At 48.6% G+C, this 17092-nt stretch overlaps 1 protein-coding gene and 1 pseudogene across 5 annotated transcripts; both read right to left on the reverse strand.

Annotated features, from left to right (window-relative positions):
* Positions 1-612: 612 nt before the first annotated feature.
* On the reverse strand, positions 613-12103 carry LOC308440134 (UPF0764 protein C16orf89 homolog; the record flags this gene model as incomplete). Of its 4 annotated transcripts, XM_080942091.1 has the most annotated exons (8): positions 613-1399; positions 1750-1830; positions 3624-3728; positions 4927-5062; positions 5656-5773; positions 6693-6843; positions 10171-10320; positions 11911-12103. In XM_080942091.1, the coding sequence occupies 8 exons, from the start codon at positions 12101-12103 to the stop codon at positions 1212-1214; spliced, it is 1122 nt and encodes a 373-aa protein (XP_080798217.1). In that variant the 3' UTR covers positions 613-1211. The 4 variants fall into 4 exon arrangements, with proteins under 4 accessions (XP_080798217.1, XP_080798218.1, XP_080798219.1 ...); XM_080942092.1 differs by lacking the exon at positions 10171-10320; XM_080942093.1 differs by lacking the exon at positions 3624-3728.
* A 3351-nt stretch (positions 12104-15454) lies between these two features.
* On the reverse strand, positions 15455-16716 carry LOC308440309 (heterogeneous nuclear ribonucleoprotein A3-like; annotated as a pseudogene). The gene is made up of 2 exons: positions 15985-16716; positions 15455-15835 (listed from the first exon to the last, which is right to left on the reverse strand). The product of its transcript is annotated as a heterogeneous nuclear ribonucleoprotein A3-like (transcript).
* Between the last annotated feature and the right edge of the window lie 376 nt (positions 16717-17092).

The following is a 17092-nucleotide window of genomic DNA, read 5'->3' on the forward strand; positions in this document are numbered from 1 at the left end:
AGGTCTGCCCAGTGTGATACACAGTCTCCTGCTGCTGCCTTTGATCAAGATGTAGGACCCTCAGCTCCTTACCGTGCACCATGTCTGCCTGCAGGCTGCCGTACTTCCTGCCATGATGATAATGGACTGAACCTCCGAAACCGCAAGCCACACCCAGTTAATAGTTGTCCTTTATAGGAGTTGCCTTGGTCATGGTGGCTCTTCAAAGCAATGAAACCCTAAGCAAGACATCTTCCCTTACATAGGAATCACCTAGACTCAGTTATTTTCTTACAGTTGCAGAGAACAGAGGAGGACATCGGTCCATTGAGGATTTGTATTGCTTGAAATGGGGGCTCGAAACAAAGATCCTGAAGTCATTAAAGATTGTCCTTATGCCTGAGAAAACAAGTTTTTTTTTAACTCCCACCAGGGTATGGTTGTTAGGGGAAGGATGAAGAGAGTGGGGGGCATATGGCCCATGGAGGTGCGGCGAGGCCTGAGGGCAAGGGAGATGCCTCTGAGGGGTCCATGTTGGGAATCCCTTCCCTGAGGGACCAGCCACACAACGGTATAGTACGGAATAGAGTTTATTCAGGTCATGGGAGAGTTAAGAGGGTGGTAGAGGCAGAGAGAGAGAGAGAAAAGTAGAGGAGTAGAGGCTGGCCTTGAGCACGTGGGAGAGAGGGGGAAGGGAAAGGGAAGTGGAGGGGTAGGAGTGGGAGAGCAAGGCTGCAAGAGCACAAGAGCAAGAGAGGCCAAAAGAGGGGGGGGGCAAGCAGCTCCTTTTATAGTGTCAGGTCACTGGGGCGGAACATACCTGGCTATTGCCAGGTAACTGAGGGGTGGGGTATACCTGGCTGTTGCTAGGTAACTGAGGGATGGGGTTTACAGAATCCCAACAATGGTGGCACACACTTGTGATTTTAGCACACAGGAAGTGGAGGCAAGAGTGTCTTGGGCACAATCTAGACTACACTTCAAGATCCGACACACACACAGATGGGCTTGCACTTTTAATCGTAGCAGTTGGAGGCGGAAGCAGGCAGGATGAGTTCCAGTCCAGCCAGGGATACACGGTGAGACCCTGTCTCAACCAATGTTCTAACACACGCACACCAAAGACAACAGACTCAGCTCCAATGGACTGTGCCTCACCCAGAAGTGGTGATGGGGTTAGCTGGTCACTTTCCTCAAATGCCCCCTCCGCAGGTGACCCCCAGCTCCAGGACTTAAGAAATGCTAAGGGGCCTGCCAACCCTCCGGACATCCGGGCTGGCAGCACCACCTTGGTAGTTGTCTGCTGGTGTCTGTGTGGATAGATATGGCTCTCCATTGTCCGGGTGGTATTCTGCCAGGATGTAGAGAAAGCCACCCAGGGCTGCGACGGCGGTGGCTGTGTTGTGGCACGAACAGCCATCTGTTGGGTTGAGAGAAGGGAGAGCTGCTGGGAGCAAACTTGTTTCTCTGGCCAATACAGTCCATCATAAATGCTATATGAGTCCTCCCCACCCCCCCCCAGCCAATCTTCTAGGCTCTAAGTGGGCATATTGATGTTTGCACAGAACTAAGATGCTGACTTTTGCTCTTGCCTCTATCAGTGGCTCAGGCCTCTTTCCACTGAGAGCAAACAGGTAGGAGTTGTCCAGTAGCAGAGCGCTCAGCAAGGAGACCCAAAGTCTTATCCCCCAGTACCAGGGGGTTGGGGGGCACAAGTGAAAGCCTTGAGTGTCTGGGGGATGGGTAAGTGAGCCTCTGGGTATTAGTTACCTGCGAACAGTTTTTCCCGCCTCCGCACTCTCCTCAGAACGCCCTGCTGATGTGGAACTTCGGAAGGTTCGCGCTCTGTGTCTGGAGAGAAGCCAAGGTGAGGTTCTCGGGGTAAACTTTAACACTCACTCAATAAGCCTCTTCCTCTCTGACCCTCAAGGGACTCTGGGTTTCTTCTGTGCCTATCTTCAGATCCCTAGCTCTTCAAGTTCCCCTCCATCAGAACCTCTAGAGGGGCTCCTAACAAGTGCAGGGTCTACCCTGCCTGATGGCTCTTTAAATGTTGGGACTGGAGCTCTGCATTCTACAAACCATTGTAATATTGTTTTGTTGCGACGTGGGTCTGTGTAGCCCTGGCTGCCCCGGAACTCATTCTGTAGACCAGTCAGGTCTTGAACTCATGGAGATCCTCCTGCCTTAGCCTCCCAAGTGCAGGGATTAAAGGCGTGCACTACCAGGCAGAGCTGTTGTGTTGAGGTAGGTTCTCAGCCTCCCAAGCACTGGTATCGAAATGGATGTGATAATCAATGTGAGTCTCTGTTTTTGAAATGTCTTTCACCTATTTTATTTATGATTTTGGTACGTGGGATAGAATCTTACACATGTGGGCCTGCATGCCACATTTTGCCCTTTGAAAAAAATTACTAGAGCCGGGGAGATGGCTCAGTGGTCAGGAGGATTCAGAGGATGCTCCGCTCTCCAAGAGGATCCAGGTTTGACTCCCAGCACCAACATGGCAGCTCACAAGCACTGTAACTGCAGTCTTAAGGGCACTGAGTCCCCTTCTGGCCTCTGTGGGCCCTGCATACACATGGTGCACAGACATAATATATGCAGGAAAAACCCTCACACACATAAAAATAAATTAAAAATAAAATTACTATTACATTTTAGTGTGTGTGCGTGTGTGTGTGTGTGTGTGTGTGTGTGTGCGTGCGCGCGCGCGTGTAGAGGTCAGAAGATAACTTGTGGGCATCAGTTTTCTTCTACCCCGTGAGTCCAGGTCATCAAATTTGGTGACAAGGGTCTTTATACCCTACACCTCCTTGAAGCCCCGCCCCCTTTAAAAAGTGACATTTTTGAGGCTCAGGCCAGCCTGAAGCGCACTCTAAGGCTATGCAGGCCTTGGACTTCTGATCTTCCGGCTTGGCTTCAGTCCCTTCAGTGGCTAGGATGACAGGGCTGGATCACCAGGCCTTAGTGTATCACATCACCATGTCTCTTCGTATTACCAAGCCATAACACATTACCATGTCTTAGCTTTCCCCTTATGTCAAAGGTAGTTGCTGCTTTAAGGATCCCAAGCTTCTCAACAGAATTATGGTATTTCCTGGGTATCTGTCCTGTGGCAGGCACAAGCCAGGGAAGGAAGGTTCAAAGAAGGTAAGTAAATGACGTATGGTCATGATTAGCCCAAAGTCAACCTGAGGTCACATGTCCCAAGGTTGGAAAGACTCATCCTGGGTTTCTTAACTGTATACCCTCATCCTGGTAGTCTTCCCTGATAGCTTCTGCCTAAGGAGCCTTCCCTAGTGTTCTGTGTTCTCTCGGCTCTTGGCAGAAGTTGGCATGTGCTGCGGGAGTTTCTACCCATCCCCCACAGCTCAGACTTTCTCTGGCACCGAGAAAAAGTCTCTCTGGCGCATTCACAGCTGCTCCGGGATTGCTGAAGGGATGAATTTGTTAAGGCAAGTGCAGCTTTCCCCAGGCTTCCCACTGGCTGAATTGGGCTCTCAGAACACCACTCCCTTACCTCCGTGGGTGCTTGCTTCAACCAGCACCTGTTCTCAGTTCCAGGTCATCCTTTCCTTGAGTGACCCAGAGGCTGGGGCACCAGCAAGCAGTGCTCCCAGCTGGGGCGGAAGGCAACTCACCAGGCTTCCCGAAGCAGCCCACGTGAGGGTTCTGCCAGCTCAAAATGGCCTCCAGCCAGCGCAGCTTGTAGAAGTCAGAGAAGCCGGCCAGACCACAGAACATAACTGCAAACACACCAAGGCACCTCTGAAGGCCTGCTTTCACCTCTTCTGTGACCCTGAGCCACCACACAAGGGCGGGAGGGACGGCGCTTAAAGGACTTGTCTGTCTCAGCCTCCTCTGCTCTAGGGTTATGGGGCCTGGGTTCTCTCAGCCACCAGAGGCTGTCAGGCCCTGGCCCTGCCTCTCCTGCGCTATCACAGAGTTGCAGGAGTTGGGCTGGGTGAGGGTGTTTGGATGTTCCAGCAAAACAGCAGCCACCCAGGGGATCCCTTTCTATTTTGTTTCTAGGAGCTTGGTGGAGGTGGTGGGGTGTCTGTGTGCCAGCTCACCAGTCTGTCCAACCAGTCTGTCCAGAACTCCCCCTGTAGAGACTTGGTGGACAAAGTCACCCATGACACGTAGACACACAATGGTCAGTTGCATTTAAGCCCCTCACAAGCAATGTGTGCAAGTATATACAGCAGCCAGAGGTTAACTACTGTCAGTCCTAAAGATTTGTCCACCTTATTTTTTATTGTAACGTTTATTTTCTTACTGTGTGTGTCATGGAGTGTGTGTAGAGATCATGGGACAGCTTGTGAAAGCTGCTTCTCTCCTTCCTCCGTGATCTCAGGGACAATTCATGTGCACAGGCTTAAAGGTGAGCATTTTTTTTTAAACCTCCCTGAACTATTTTGCCAGCTCCACCCCAGTTTTCAAGACAGGGTCTCTTGGGGGAACATTGGACTTACCCATTCACTTAAGCTGGCTGGCGACCATGTCCAGGGGACCCACCCGTCTCTGCCTCCCCAGTGCCCCCAAGATCCACCTGTCTCTGCCTCCCTAGTGCCCCCAGAATCCACCTGTCTCTGCCTCCCTAGTGCCCCCCAGAATCCACCCATCTCTGCCTCCCCAGTGCCCCCAGAATCCACCTGTCTCTGCCTCCCCAGTGCCCCCAGGATCCACCTGTCCCTATCTCTGTTTCTTGGCTCTAGGATTACAAGGCATATCATGTGTCACCATAGCTGGCCTTTTCACAGGAGTTCTGGGGATCACACTCATGTCCTCATGCTTGTGAAACAAGCCCTTTACCACCTAAGTTCTTCCCCAGCCCTGTGCCCTCTGTTTTTACTTGCTTAATCTAGCGACCCTGGGTGTGAGCACGCGGCTCCCTTCTCAAAACCTCTCTACTCTACCCGGAGAGCAGAAGGTGAGGCTCACTGTTTTCCATGAAGAGGTCTTGGGTGGGGTAGGTGTATCCAATGGCCTCAGCTTGCTGGTTCAGGGCCATCATATTGGCACAGAAGATGTCCATGTACCACTGGCTGTGGAAGAACAGTCCCTCCGTGCACCCTTGCTGGAGGATAGACAACAGGAGATGGGTAGGGGTGTGTGGGAGACAGATGCTCAGCCGGGAAGGCCTGCAGCTCTTAGCTGGGCTTGTCAGGGCTGTGTTGAAAGGAAGGTCCCTCCTCCTTCCCCACTTTGCAGGCCACTGGAGTCAGCTCACATTCAGGCTTGGTTAGTTAGGAGCCGAGTGACCTTGGCTCACTCGTTAGCCTTTCTGAGCTTCAAAGTCTTTTTCCAGAAAGGGAAGGCCATGCAAGTGTGTGCAACCTCTTGACACTCTGAGCTGCTGTCATCTTCACAGAGGAGAGTTACAAAAAGAATCTCGGAAAGCTTTATAATGTTTTAAGTAGGATTACAGTTTCCTGTTATGGTGCTTTCGTAGGTCGGACATTACTGGTAGGGCTTAGACTGGAGGGCATTCTTGTTTGGTGGGCGATGTGGCTAGGTAATGCCGATCATGAGAACAAACACTGTGCGGAACTCGGAAGGCAGCTCCAAGGGCTGCCAGGAAGTGTGGCTACACAGGGTCGCTACAGCAGGCTGCAGGCTGCGGGAGAAGGGGAGCTGAGAATCGGCTTTCTTTCCCTGCACAGCACTTACCATTCTGGCCCAGAGGAAGAAGAGCAGCTGATGGGAGAGGCTGTAGCCTGAGCAGCCGGCCTTGGTCATAAGGGTTCTGCAGGAGTTGGAGAGCCTGCAAGGCTGACTGCTGTCGGTCCTGGGAGGAGACAACCTCGCTGATGAGGATAACGTTCCCTCTCCATCCCACCCTGGGGCTGGCCATACTGTGTTTCCCTCAGTGATTGTTAGGGTGAGGGTTCTGGGCTGAGCAGAAGGGCTGCCAAATAAAATACAGATGTCGTGGGCCTTTGTCTTGAGACGAGGACTCATTCTGTAGCCTGGTCCTCCAGTCTCAACCTCCCTGAGTACTGGGACTTACAGACATGTGACACCACATGACACCATGACTGGCTGTGTCCTGGTCTTGATCTAGCTCAGAGGGGACGATGATGAACTGTCCTGGGCTTGGACAGCCACCAGTGTCTGATGTCCTCTTGTTCCATGAAGTCCCCAAATATCTTTCCCATCGGTCTCCTAAATAAAGGACCATTTAAACCCAGCAACTCAGGGGGTCTTAACACACTTGCTCATATCCTATATGACAGTATACATTAGCACCCAGAGCACAGCCTCTCTGTGGGTCACCTGTGGCTTAGCACCTTCTCTGAAGGAGGCTGAGAAGATAGTGACCTCACCATTCCTGTCCTGCCCCCTGCACTAAAGAGCCCTTGGCCTTCTTGCAAGCCTATCAGCTGCAGAAGGAAACAGGGAATAAGACTATGTTCATCATCGTCTTCCTGGACCCATGGAGTCTGTAAAGAGGCTCCAGAGGCTGAGTGGGAGGTGCATGGGGACCCGAAAGCAGGGATTGAGGTTTTGTCCTGTGTGCTGAGGGACTCAGAGAAAGGCACTTTGGGGAGGAGGTTAAATGCTATGGTTCAGGGAAAGTGAGACCTGGAGTCTGTGGAGCAGGGTGGGCAAGGGCTGCTGAGGGTCCGTGCACACTCATTTGCATTTGCCAAAGGCTCAAGGGGACACTATGAGGTTTTCAGGTACTGGGGAGGTAGGGGACCCACCCGGTTCCTAGCAGTTGTACCAGGCACGAATCGCTGCTTTCTTCTGAGAAAGAGTCCAGGGGCTCAAGCCAGGGGTAGACCAGGGAGGCATTGGTGCGTGTCCAGGCATGAGGCAACTTCCAAAACCCAGGCTGAATGCTTGGCTGGAACTCTGTAGAGAAGGAGAGGTAGCCAGTGTACTGAGTTCTCAAGGACCAAGAGCTACAACACAGCTGATTATTCCCAGCCCAGAAAGTGTGTGCTCCTCTTAGTTGGAGTTTCTACTGCTGTGAGAAAACACAACGGCTCAAAGCAACTTGGGGGATGAAAGGGCTTATGTCAGCTTAAAGCTCTCAGGCCACACACTCTGTCACCAAGGGAAGACAAGACAGGAACTCAAACACGGCAGGAAAGTGGAGGCAGGAGCTGATGCAGAGGCTGTGGAGGAGTGCTTGGTCAGCCTGCTTTCTTAGAGCACCCAGGATCACTTCCCCAGGAGTGGTGATATTTCCCACAGTGAGAAGGGTCCTCCCACAGCAATCAAGACTCTCTTATAGGCAAATCTCGTGGAGGCATTTCTCAGTGTTGAGTCCCTCCACCCAAATGACTTTAACTTTTGTTAAATTGACATAAAGCTTGCAGGACACCCTCCCTGAGACCTAAGCCCTCAACAGGCAGCGGCTAGCTCTGCCTGAGCTTTCCCTGGGTTGAGCAAAAAGTTTGAATCACTCCAGTTCCTTTTCCTGTCAGGTAGCCCAGGTTGGCCCCAAACTCACTATATAGGATGATCTTGAACTCCTTCTTTCCTCCACCTCAGCAAGTGCTGGGATTCTGGGTGTGGACTACTGAGGCTGATTTATATATTGCTAGGCAGGAACTTAGGACCTTGTATGTGTTAGGCAAGCACTTTACAAGTAAGCCACGTCTCTGGTCTTTGTTTTCTAAAACAAATTTCCACTAATCAACAGGGCAACAGGGTGTAGGATTTGCCTAAATACACAGTTCCCAGATACCAGGCATTTGTGTGGTACTCAACATGTGTGTGTTGTGTGTGTGTGTGTGTGTGTGTGTGTGTGTATGCAGGTAAAACACTCATATACATAATTTTAAAAAATATTTAAAGGGGGGCTATTATGACCCTGAAATACACAAAGTCTCTCACTTCCCAGGGAAGGGACATTTCCCTCATCAATAGCAAGGATTTATGACAGGCTTTGCCTCGATCCACAGCATACCCTGGAAGTCTGAGGTGTTGATAAAAGGCCCCAGACTTCCAGGGTGGGGGTGTACAGTGGAGTTCTTACAGTGCCCAGTCAGGGGGCTTCTGGGGAGGCTGGTACAGTGGCAAGGGTCAGGTCTCACCACCACACAGCTTCATCTGTGCAGGAAGGTCTGGAGGAGGTAGAAACCATCCCAGCAGCCTGAAAGAGTCTGTGACCTGCCAAGCCGATGACAAGTCATGCAATGAACTTGTTGGTTCCAAAGGGCCAGGAAGAAGACAGCTCTGGCAGACAGACAGGAAAAGAGGCCACAGATGGATATTCAAGGTGACAAACTCCAAGCTTCTGCCTTACCTTCCTGACCTGACACTAAGGCCTAGTGGCTTTTTTTCCTGCCTGTGAGGCCTCCTTTCTGGCTGGCTGGCCCGGGCTCCTCAGACATGCTCAAGACTGGACCAGGATATGTTTACCCAAAGCTGAAGTAAAAAAATTTTGGTTTCCTTGGAGACTCAGTTGTGTCATGTGATGTTTTCCAGGAAACTGTCTTCTGAGAGCATGTTTTGGCTGAAGCAGACACATGGGAGGATGTTTTGCTAAGAAGAGACATGTGGTGTTTTTCTGGAGGCAGCCTGCGAAAAGGGCATGGGATGCTTTGCTAAAGCAGATGCTTGAGAGAACATGTGATGTTTGGGAAGGGTATAAATATAACCCAAAGGACAGTGGATGGCACTGGATTGCTATGGGTACACCTTGCCATGCCTTATTGGTCAGCATTGGGCTATGGTGATGCTGACCTTTGCTGATGATGTCGGGTAGTATTGGTATGCTTTAACATTCTTTGTTGGTCATCGTTTGTTGTGACTTCATAGAAACACAACAACACAGAACTTCTGGTGGTGTTCTGGCGGTTCGTGGCTGCCTCAGACTTGGGCCGATGGGCAGAGCGTTGTGGTTTCCTCTGGATTGATCTGCCCTTGCTGATTCATGAGTGGTGTTTGCAAGTGGATAGAGCTGAAACTGCTGATTTGTGTGAACTGAGCTGCTGATATCCTGGCAACCCAGATTGATTTGCTCCAAAGAGCTATTTCTAAATAGGTCTGCATCCTCCTTTGCCCTGTTAACCTTTCCTTTCCACTACCTCTGGAGGGTGGTGGGCTAGAAGGGAGGTTAAAGCATTTAGGAGCCCTTATTAAAAGTAGGTTTTGAAAAATCTAAGCCTGTACAAAGCTATGGGACTCTCTCACTTTCCCTTTCTTCATCTAAATGGACCAATCCTAAATTAAAGGAAGGAGACTCATTCCAGCTCACCAAGGACCCTTAAAGCCCCCAGTTCTCCAGGAGAGCCCTCTACCTTGCAGGGGCAGGGGTGTGTCTCTGTGTACCTGCTGTGTGCACACCTATTCACACTTAGTTTGTTGGTTCTGCTGTCTGGGGGCATCTATGCTGTCACCTGTGTGCTCCAGAGCTCTCCTGCCTTTTAATTTGTTTATTAGTGGAGAAAATGAACATGATTCTGACCTATAGATGGCAAGGGTTCCAGCTTGTGAAAGTCATCATCTATACTGCACTGGTTTTCAGTGACATAGGTGTCACTGAGTCCTCCATACTCCCACGAGTAACCCCTTCTTCACGTCCTGTGGGTAACCCTGATAAACTTACTGGCTCAGCATCCCTAGTTTGGCCTGTCATCATTCCCCTATCTGGGGTAGATAGACATTCATGTCTGCCTAGGAATAGTGTCACATTATAGACACTGGAGTTACACATGTCCCCATCCCCACCAGGAACAGATGAGTCAGGTTTATAGGTTGGAAGGGAACAAGGTGATGGACTCTCTCTCTCTCTTTTTTTTTATACAGAGTGATAGGCATAAGGTTCTCTGTGCAATGTGATGAAGACCTTTTTAATACCACAACCATGGGCGCAGGCTACCTCTGACATGCTTACCTGGTCTAGGATGGGAAATCTGGATAGAAACCAGGAAGAGGGTCACCTGTGCCTTCCTGAAGACAGTGTGAGCCCTTCAGGAAGGGCTCAGACCTAGGCATTTCTGTGCGCACCCAGGATGCTGCTCTGGATGAGGTAGTCCCGTTCTGCACTTACCTCGTAGGTATGTAAGGGCTCAGACCTAGGCATTTCTGTGCGCACCCAGGATGCTGCTCTGGATGAGGTAGTCCCGTTCTGCACTTACCTCGTAGGTATGTAAGGGCTCAGACCTAGGCATTTCTGTGCGCACCCAGGATGCTGCTCTGGATGAGGTAGTCCCGTTCTGCACTTACCTCGTAGGTATGCAGGGTCACTCTGCTTGAGGTAGAAGATGGATTTTTGGAGGAGTGTAGACAACGTGTTGGCTAGCTGACTAGCGCGCAAGCCGAGCGGCTGCAGCAGTGGGTTGTGAGCCCATTTTTCCTGGACCCCTCGGAGTTGCACTGGAAGGGGAGGTTGGAAGTCATTCATTCCAACATCTGACCAAGCACACAAGGTTCTACTCATGGCCCAGAGTGGAAAGGAGGCTTCTCAAAAGCTCATCTGGGCTGTGGCTGTGGCTAAGAACTTGTGTTCTAGGGCTGGGCTTGGGTTCAAGTCTGGATTCTCTATTTTCTTTTCTTCTTTATCACCTGGCCTGAAAAAAGTCACTTAATCTCTCTTCCTCATCATCATTAAGTATTACTTCTTGGGTGGGAGAGCAATTTAGGATTAAATGAGCTAATGTATAGTATTTTCTATTGTACGGAGAGAGCACTGTATGAAGCCCAGCTTTTTGTACAAACTTGGCAGAGAGCAGTCTTTGAGGGAGAAGAAGGGAGGGATATATGGTGGCGTGAATATGTTCTTAGGGCCAATTTTTATTCATCTACCACTTAACATATCTTGCTGGGCAATGAGGGCTCACACCCTTAGTCACAGCACTTGGGAGGCAGAGGCAGGCAGATCTCGGAGTCTGAGGTCAGCCTGGTCTACAGAGTGAGTTCCAGGACAGCCAGGGTTAACACAGAGAAACCCTGTCTGAGAAAAACAAAAGCAAAACAAACAAACAAAGAACAAAACAAAATAAAACAAAAGATATCTTCATAGGTTCTTACAAATATGGGGTTGGGTTGGCACTGTACCTACTATGACAAACAGAAAAGCTAGCCTTAGGAAAACTACAATTCCTCCTCTTTCTCTCCCTTCTTTCTTTCTTTCTTTTTTTCTTTTCTTTTCTTTGTTTTTGCAACAGGGTCTCTCTCTGTAGTCCTGGCTGTCCTGGAACTCACCATGTATACTGGGCTGACCTTAAATTCACAATGATGCCCCTGCCTCTGCCACCTGAGCACTGGGAATACAAGCATACATCACCACAGCTAGCTTATCCTTCTCACGTTCCAGAGGACTCTGGCCCTGCTTTATCCCTCCCTGTTTCACTTAGCCCAGAGGGGATGCGAGTCTCCATGGAGATGCCCAGGCCACAAGTCCAGGTGGACATCAGGCACAGGATTTTTGTCACTTTGGACAGTGGGCTTCTTCTCATTGAAACTCCCATGTGTACGTGTGTGCGTGCACACCTTTGTGTCTCCAGCGTCTTGGCCAGTTTCCAGCCCACTCCTTACGGCTCTTATGCCTCCTAAAGCTAACAAACACTTGGCTGTTTTTCTCAGGATCTTTAGCTGCCTTTGACAGAAGGGGGAGGAAACCAGGTAGGGGCACTGTCTGGGGGAGGGTTCCTGTTTTGTCTGCAGCCACCCTTAGGAGAGTGACTTGTCCTTAAGGACCCACAGGGCAGTCTACCCACTGTGTTCTCAGCCTTCTCAGGAAGGGCTGTCAAAGGAATCTTTTTCTTCTGAGAATATAAATTCCAAATCTTTCTCATAATGCCTTTAAGGCCGTTCTCATTCTACAAAGTTTGGTAAGAGCTGGCTGAGAACCACATACCCAGGAAGAGCTCCGAGTCCTCATCTTCTCCAAGGGGAGGCAGTGGAGTCTCAGGTCCCGGGGGAACCAGTTTTCTTAGTGTCCACCTGGGAGCAAGGGTCACATACCTTCCAGCACTTGGAACCCCACCGCACCGTCCAGGTTGATTGTGGGCAGCCTGTCCTCCAGGAACAAGGTGGCTTTCTCTAACGCAGTCAGGATCAAGCCGGCCATGGCACCCTGTGCAGTGTCTGGCCATGGCAGTGGGGAGAGCCGCGGCAGGGACAGCAACAGGAGTAGAAACAGCCTGATCCTCGCCATGAGTGGGTTTCTGCTGACGGCTGGTCACACCCTCAAGTGCCAGAATTCTCCCAGATCCTTTAAATACTTTGTTCCCGCCTCTTCCTCCACTCCTCTGACCCAGGAAGACTTGGAGACAAGTTCCAGGGCGGGGCTGCAGGGGTCAGCCACAGGGTCATGGGCATGGTCAGGCCAGTTCTGGGTATGGGGTTTGCTGGTTGCCATCTGGATCGGGGAACTCACCCTTGTCTTTGTGTATGGGTGTATCTGGTGTGAGTTTGTGTGGGTGCGTGCACTTTTAGGGGTGTGTGTGTATGTGTGTGTGTGTGTGTGTGTGTGTGTATACACCACACCTCTGGTATCATTGTGTAAGAATCATTCACCTTGACTTTTTTAGATAGAGCCCCTCTGGCCTGGAATTTTTAAAGTAGTCAAGGCTGGCTGGCCGGTGAGCCCCAGGGATCCTCCCGTCTTGACCATTTCCCTAGTGCTGGCACTACAAGCCTATGTTACCACGCCTGGCTTTTTATGTAGGGCTGAGGGATTGAACTCGGGTCCTCTTGCTTGTTCAGCAAGCACTTAACTGACTGATCTGTCTCCTCAGCCTCCTATCTTTCTTGACCTAGTTTTCCACTACTGATCTAGCCATGGTGACTGAAGCTAGAAAAATCCAAAGTCTGCCTCCTCACCCAGGGTCTCACAATGTAGTCTTGGCTTTCCTGGAACTCATTTTTTTTTTTTTTTTTTTTAAAAAAGCTGGCCCAAAATGCAGCGATCTGCCTGTATCTCCCTCCCAGCTGCTGGGATTAAAGGCATGTGCCACTATGCCTCACACGTTTGTTTGTTTTAAATGAGTTTGGAAGTAGCTCATTCATAGGCATACTTGTCATCACAAGCTTTCTCAGAGTGGCACTTAACCGGCAGAAACAGAATTCAAGTTATGAAGGTATGGTGGTTTGAATAGGAATGACCCCCCCCGGGCTCCTGCGTTTGAATGCTTGGTCCATAGGGATTGGCACTATTAGGAGGTATGGCCTTGTTAGAGGAATGTGTCACCATGGAGGCCAGCTTTGAGGTTTTATATACCAGGCCTAGTGTGGTAGTTTCCTTCTGCTCCCTGAGATTCAAGATGTAGAACTCTCAGTGCCTCCAGTACCATGTCTGCCTGCACGCTGCCATGCTTCCCACCACGATAATAATAGACTGAACCTGTAAGCCAGCCCCAATGAAATGTTTTCCTTTGTAAGAGTTGCTGTGGTCATGGTACCTCTTTACAGCAGTAGAAACCCTGACTAAGATAGACCGTAAGGCACAGAGCTGGATGTGGTGGAGCATGCTTGACATCACAGTACTTAGGAGGGCGAGGAAGCAAGTTCCCATTGCAAAACTGAGACCAGCTTAGAATGTACTGTGAGTTCAAGGCTAGCCAGAGCAACTTAGTCATCCTGACTCAAAAGTTAATATATATATTTTTAAAAGTTCTGGATCAGTGGTAAAGAGTCTAAGAAATAAAAGTGGCTTAGGCTCAATTGTGGACAAACAGAAAGCACCGGACCCCTGCTGGCAGGCTGCTACCTACTGCCATTCAAAATTCTAGTTTAATGACTACCCCCAAAACTAGATATTTAGAATGGAAAATTACTACCAGCCGATGTTGCCTAATGATCCACACACATGATAAGATCATGTACTTGATAAGTCTTACCATAAAATGGATGTAAATAAAACATAGATGAACTCATACATTTTTGTTGGAGAAAATACAATAAGACGACAAATGTGTCAGAGGGAAAAACAAGACCAGATTGTATCAAACATCCAATAAAGAAAGGGAGCATCTTCTCATCACTGTTTTATTGCTGTGAAGAGACACACGGCATGGCAACTTTTATAAGAGAAAACATTTAACTGGGGCTTGATTTCAGACCAGAGGTTTAAATTCATTATCCTCTGACTCTGGCCTCTCAAACATTTTAGGGTCTTCAACACAATGCAGGCTTCAGCTTCGCCCAAAGGACTCTCTGGCTCTCTATTCAGGGACACTCTTGGTATATGCCTGGCATCAGTGACTTTTCTTGGCTGTGGAGAGAGATTCCATAATCTCCTTGTATTCTAAAGCCAGAACCCCATGGCCAAAGCTGCCAAGTTCTGCTGTTTGATGGGTCTGGAATTTTACCCCTTCTTCAATTACACTTGAGTCAGCTTTCTTTTGTGGATGGGTCCCTTCACTGCTTAAACCTTTTTTTTTTTTTTTTTTTTTTTTTTTAATTTCTTCTCATAATATGGAATTTGATTAACTTGGCTGGCCTTGCCCTGAGGATTTTATTTAGCACCAAGCTTTTCTGTATTTTTTAAAAAACTCTTTGAGCATATTTTGTAATTTTCTTTGCTTAGCTTACTCCTTTTCATCTATATCTACATAAAAGTGATTACTAATAGCCACATGACACAGTTGTTACTACGCTCTCTTGAAATCTCCTCTGACAATGCCACCAACCCAAAACTCTTTGATTTAACCTCAGGCAAACATTTTTGGACAAAAGAAGAAAGAAATCCCTTTCTACGCTAAAATAGCATAAGAATGGTCTCTTGGCCACCTATTAATATTCTTCTGCCTTGAAACATTTTGATCCAGACCTCCACAGTTCAAATCACCCTCCATCCTGCTGTCTTCCATGCTCACAGTAGCCTGGCCCATTTAGCCTCACTTAAAGCATTCAATTGCTTTCCTAATCCAACATACACATTCCGCCAACAATCGGTATGGTCAGGCTTGTCACATCAATACCCCACTCCTGATACCAGCTTTTGTCTTTTTCATTGTTCCGATGCTGGGAAGAGACACCATGACCACGGAAACTCTTATAAGGAAAACATTTAATTGAGGCTTGTTTACAGTTTCAGAGGCTTAGTCCAGGATCATCATGATGTCAGGGAATATGATTCCATGAAGGCAGACATGGTGCTGGAGTAACAGAGTTCTACATCTGAGTCTACAGGCTGCAAGAAGAGAAAGACATTGGGCCTGGTTTGGGCTTCTGAAACCTCAAAACCGACGTCCAGTGACATCCTCTTATTTTGAAAATTTAAAAATTTCTTAATATTTTATTCCTGGTACCATAATTTTTTATTCCTGGTACCACTACCACAATTTACAGGGCAATATACCTGATGTAATGAAAAGGAAAAGAAAAAAGACAAAGCTACAACAGATAAAAGGCCTTGGGAATGTACATCTAACTGACACTACATTGCATTAATCAATAGCTGCACGTTTTGCAAACGGTGGCTGTGTCTCAAAGTGACCTGCAGCTTTCCTCACAGCTCCTCGCTCTCTCTCCTGCTAAGGACTGTAGCCATTTCTGCTTTATTTTAACACCTTCTGCTACCATATCCACCACTTCCACCTCCAGACCCATAGCCACCGCCATAGGCACTGCCTGAGCTTCTGCCACCAAAACTGCCCCCTTCATGGGTCCATAATTTGATTGTTGCTGTCCACTATCATTTCCAAAGTCATTGTAGTTCCCACTACCACCGTAGTTTTCTCCACCAACATTTCCTCCTTCACTGTAACCTTCATTTCCTCCACCACCACCACCAGATCCACCATCTTGTTTTCCATATCCTGGTCCACCACCTCCATAACCTCCTCTACTACTGTAACCAGGACAACCACCATAGTTACCACCATCACCTCCAAACCCATTATACCACCATCACCACCTCCATAACTACCTCTGCTGCCACCACCTCACCACCACAGCCTCCTCTTCCACCAAAGTTCCTTCATGACCAAATTCTCTTCCACCACCACAGCCTCCTCTTTCACCAAAGTTTCTTCATGACCAAAGTCTCTTCCACCACCACAGCCTCCTCTTCCACCAAAGTTCCTTCATGACCAAAGTCTCTTCCACCACCACAGCCTCCTCTTCCACCAAAGTTCCTTCATGACCAAATTCTCTTCCACCACCTCCAAAGTTTCCTCCACAACCCATGAAGCTGCCAGATCCACCTCCACCACCTCTCTGTGATCCAGCAGACTGCATCTCTTGTTTAGAAAGGGCCTTTTTCACTTCACAATTATGCCCATTAATAGTGTGGTATTTCTGAACAACAATTTTATCAACTGTATCATGATCATCAAAAGTTACACAAGCAAATCCTCTCTCTTTCCCACTCTGCCTGTCTTCCATAACTTCTATGGTTTCAATTTGCCATACTTTTCAAAGTAGTCTCTTGGATTATATTTTTCCGTATCCTCTTTAATACCACCAACAAAAATTTTCTTCACTGTTAAATGGGCACCAGGCTTCACAGAATCCTCTCTAGAAACAGCTCTCTCTGGTTCCACCACACACCCATCGACCTTGTGTGGCCGAGCACACATTGCAGCATCCACCTCTTCAACACTAGAGCAGGTCACAAAACCAAAGCCTCTGGAACGTTTTGTTTGAGGATCTCTCATAACCACACAGTCTGTAAGTGTGCCCCATTTCTTATCACCACACAGTTTGTAAGTGTGACCCACTTCTCAAAATGTTCTTTTAAGCTGTCATCTGTGGTTTTGAAGCTCAGCCCACCAATGAACAGCTTCCTCAGCTGTTCTGGTTCCTTTGGTCATGGCCCTCCATTTTGAGACCAGACTCACCTCTTCCAACTTGAGTTCAATATGGGACCGAGAGCAACATACTTCCACTTAACAAGGTCACAGTTTCTAATTCTTCTCAAGTAATGCCACTCACTCCCTGATGCTCACCATTCAAATATACGAGTCTATGGGGGTCATTCTTACTCAGACCACCAGAGGAAGGAACAGGCTTGCATTAGGATTATAAAACCTTTTTTCGTTTTTCTCAGTCAGCATGCCACCATTCTTGGATGAGAATGTCCAGTTTTGCAAAGCCATACAACCATGCCTTTGCTAGTCTCAAGTTTCCAGTGCTCTTACTATGAAGTGAGAGTCTACAATTCTCACAGCAGTACTTTTCCAGCTGGCAAAGTCAGCAA

This window comes from Micromys minutus, assembly GCF_963924665.1.
Source record: "Micromys minutus genome assembly, chromosome: 31".
NCBI classification, from domain to species: domain Eukaryota; kingdom Metazoa; phylum Chordata; class Mammalia; order Rodentia; family Muridae; genus Micromys; species Micromys minutus.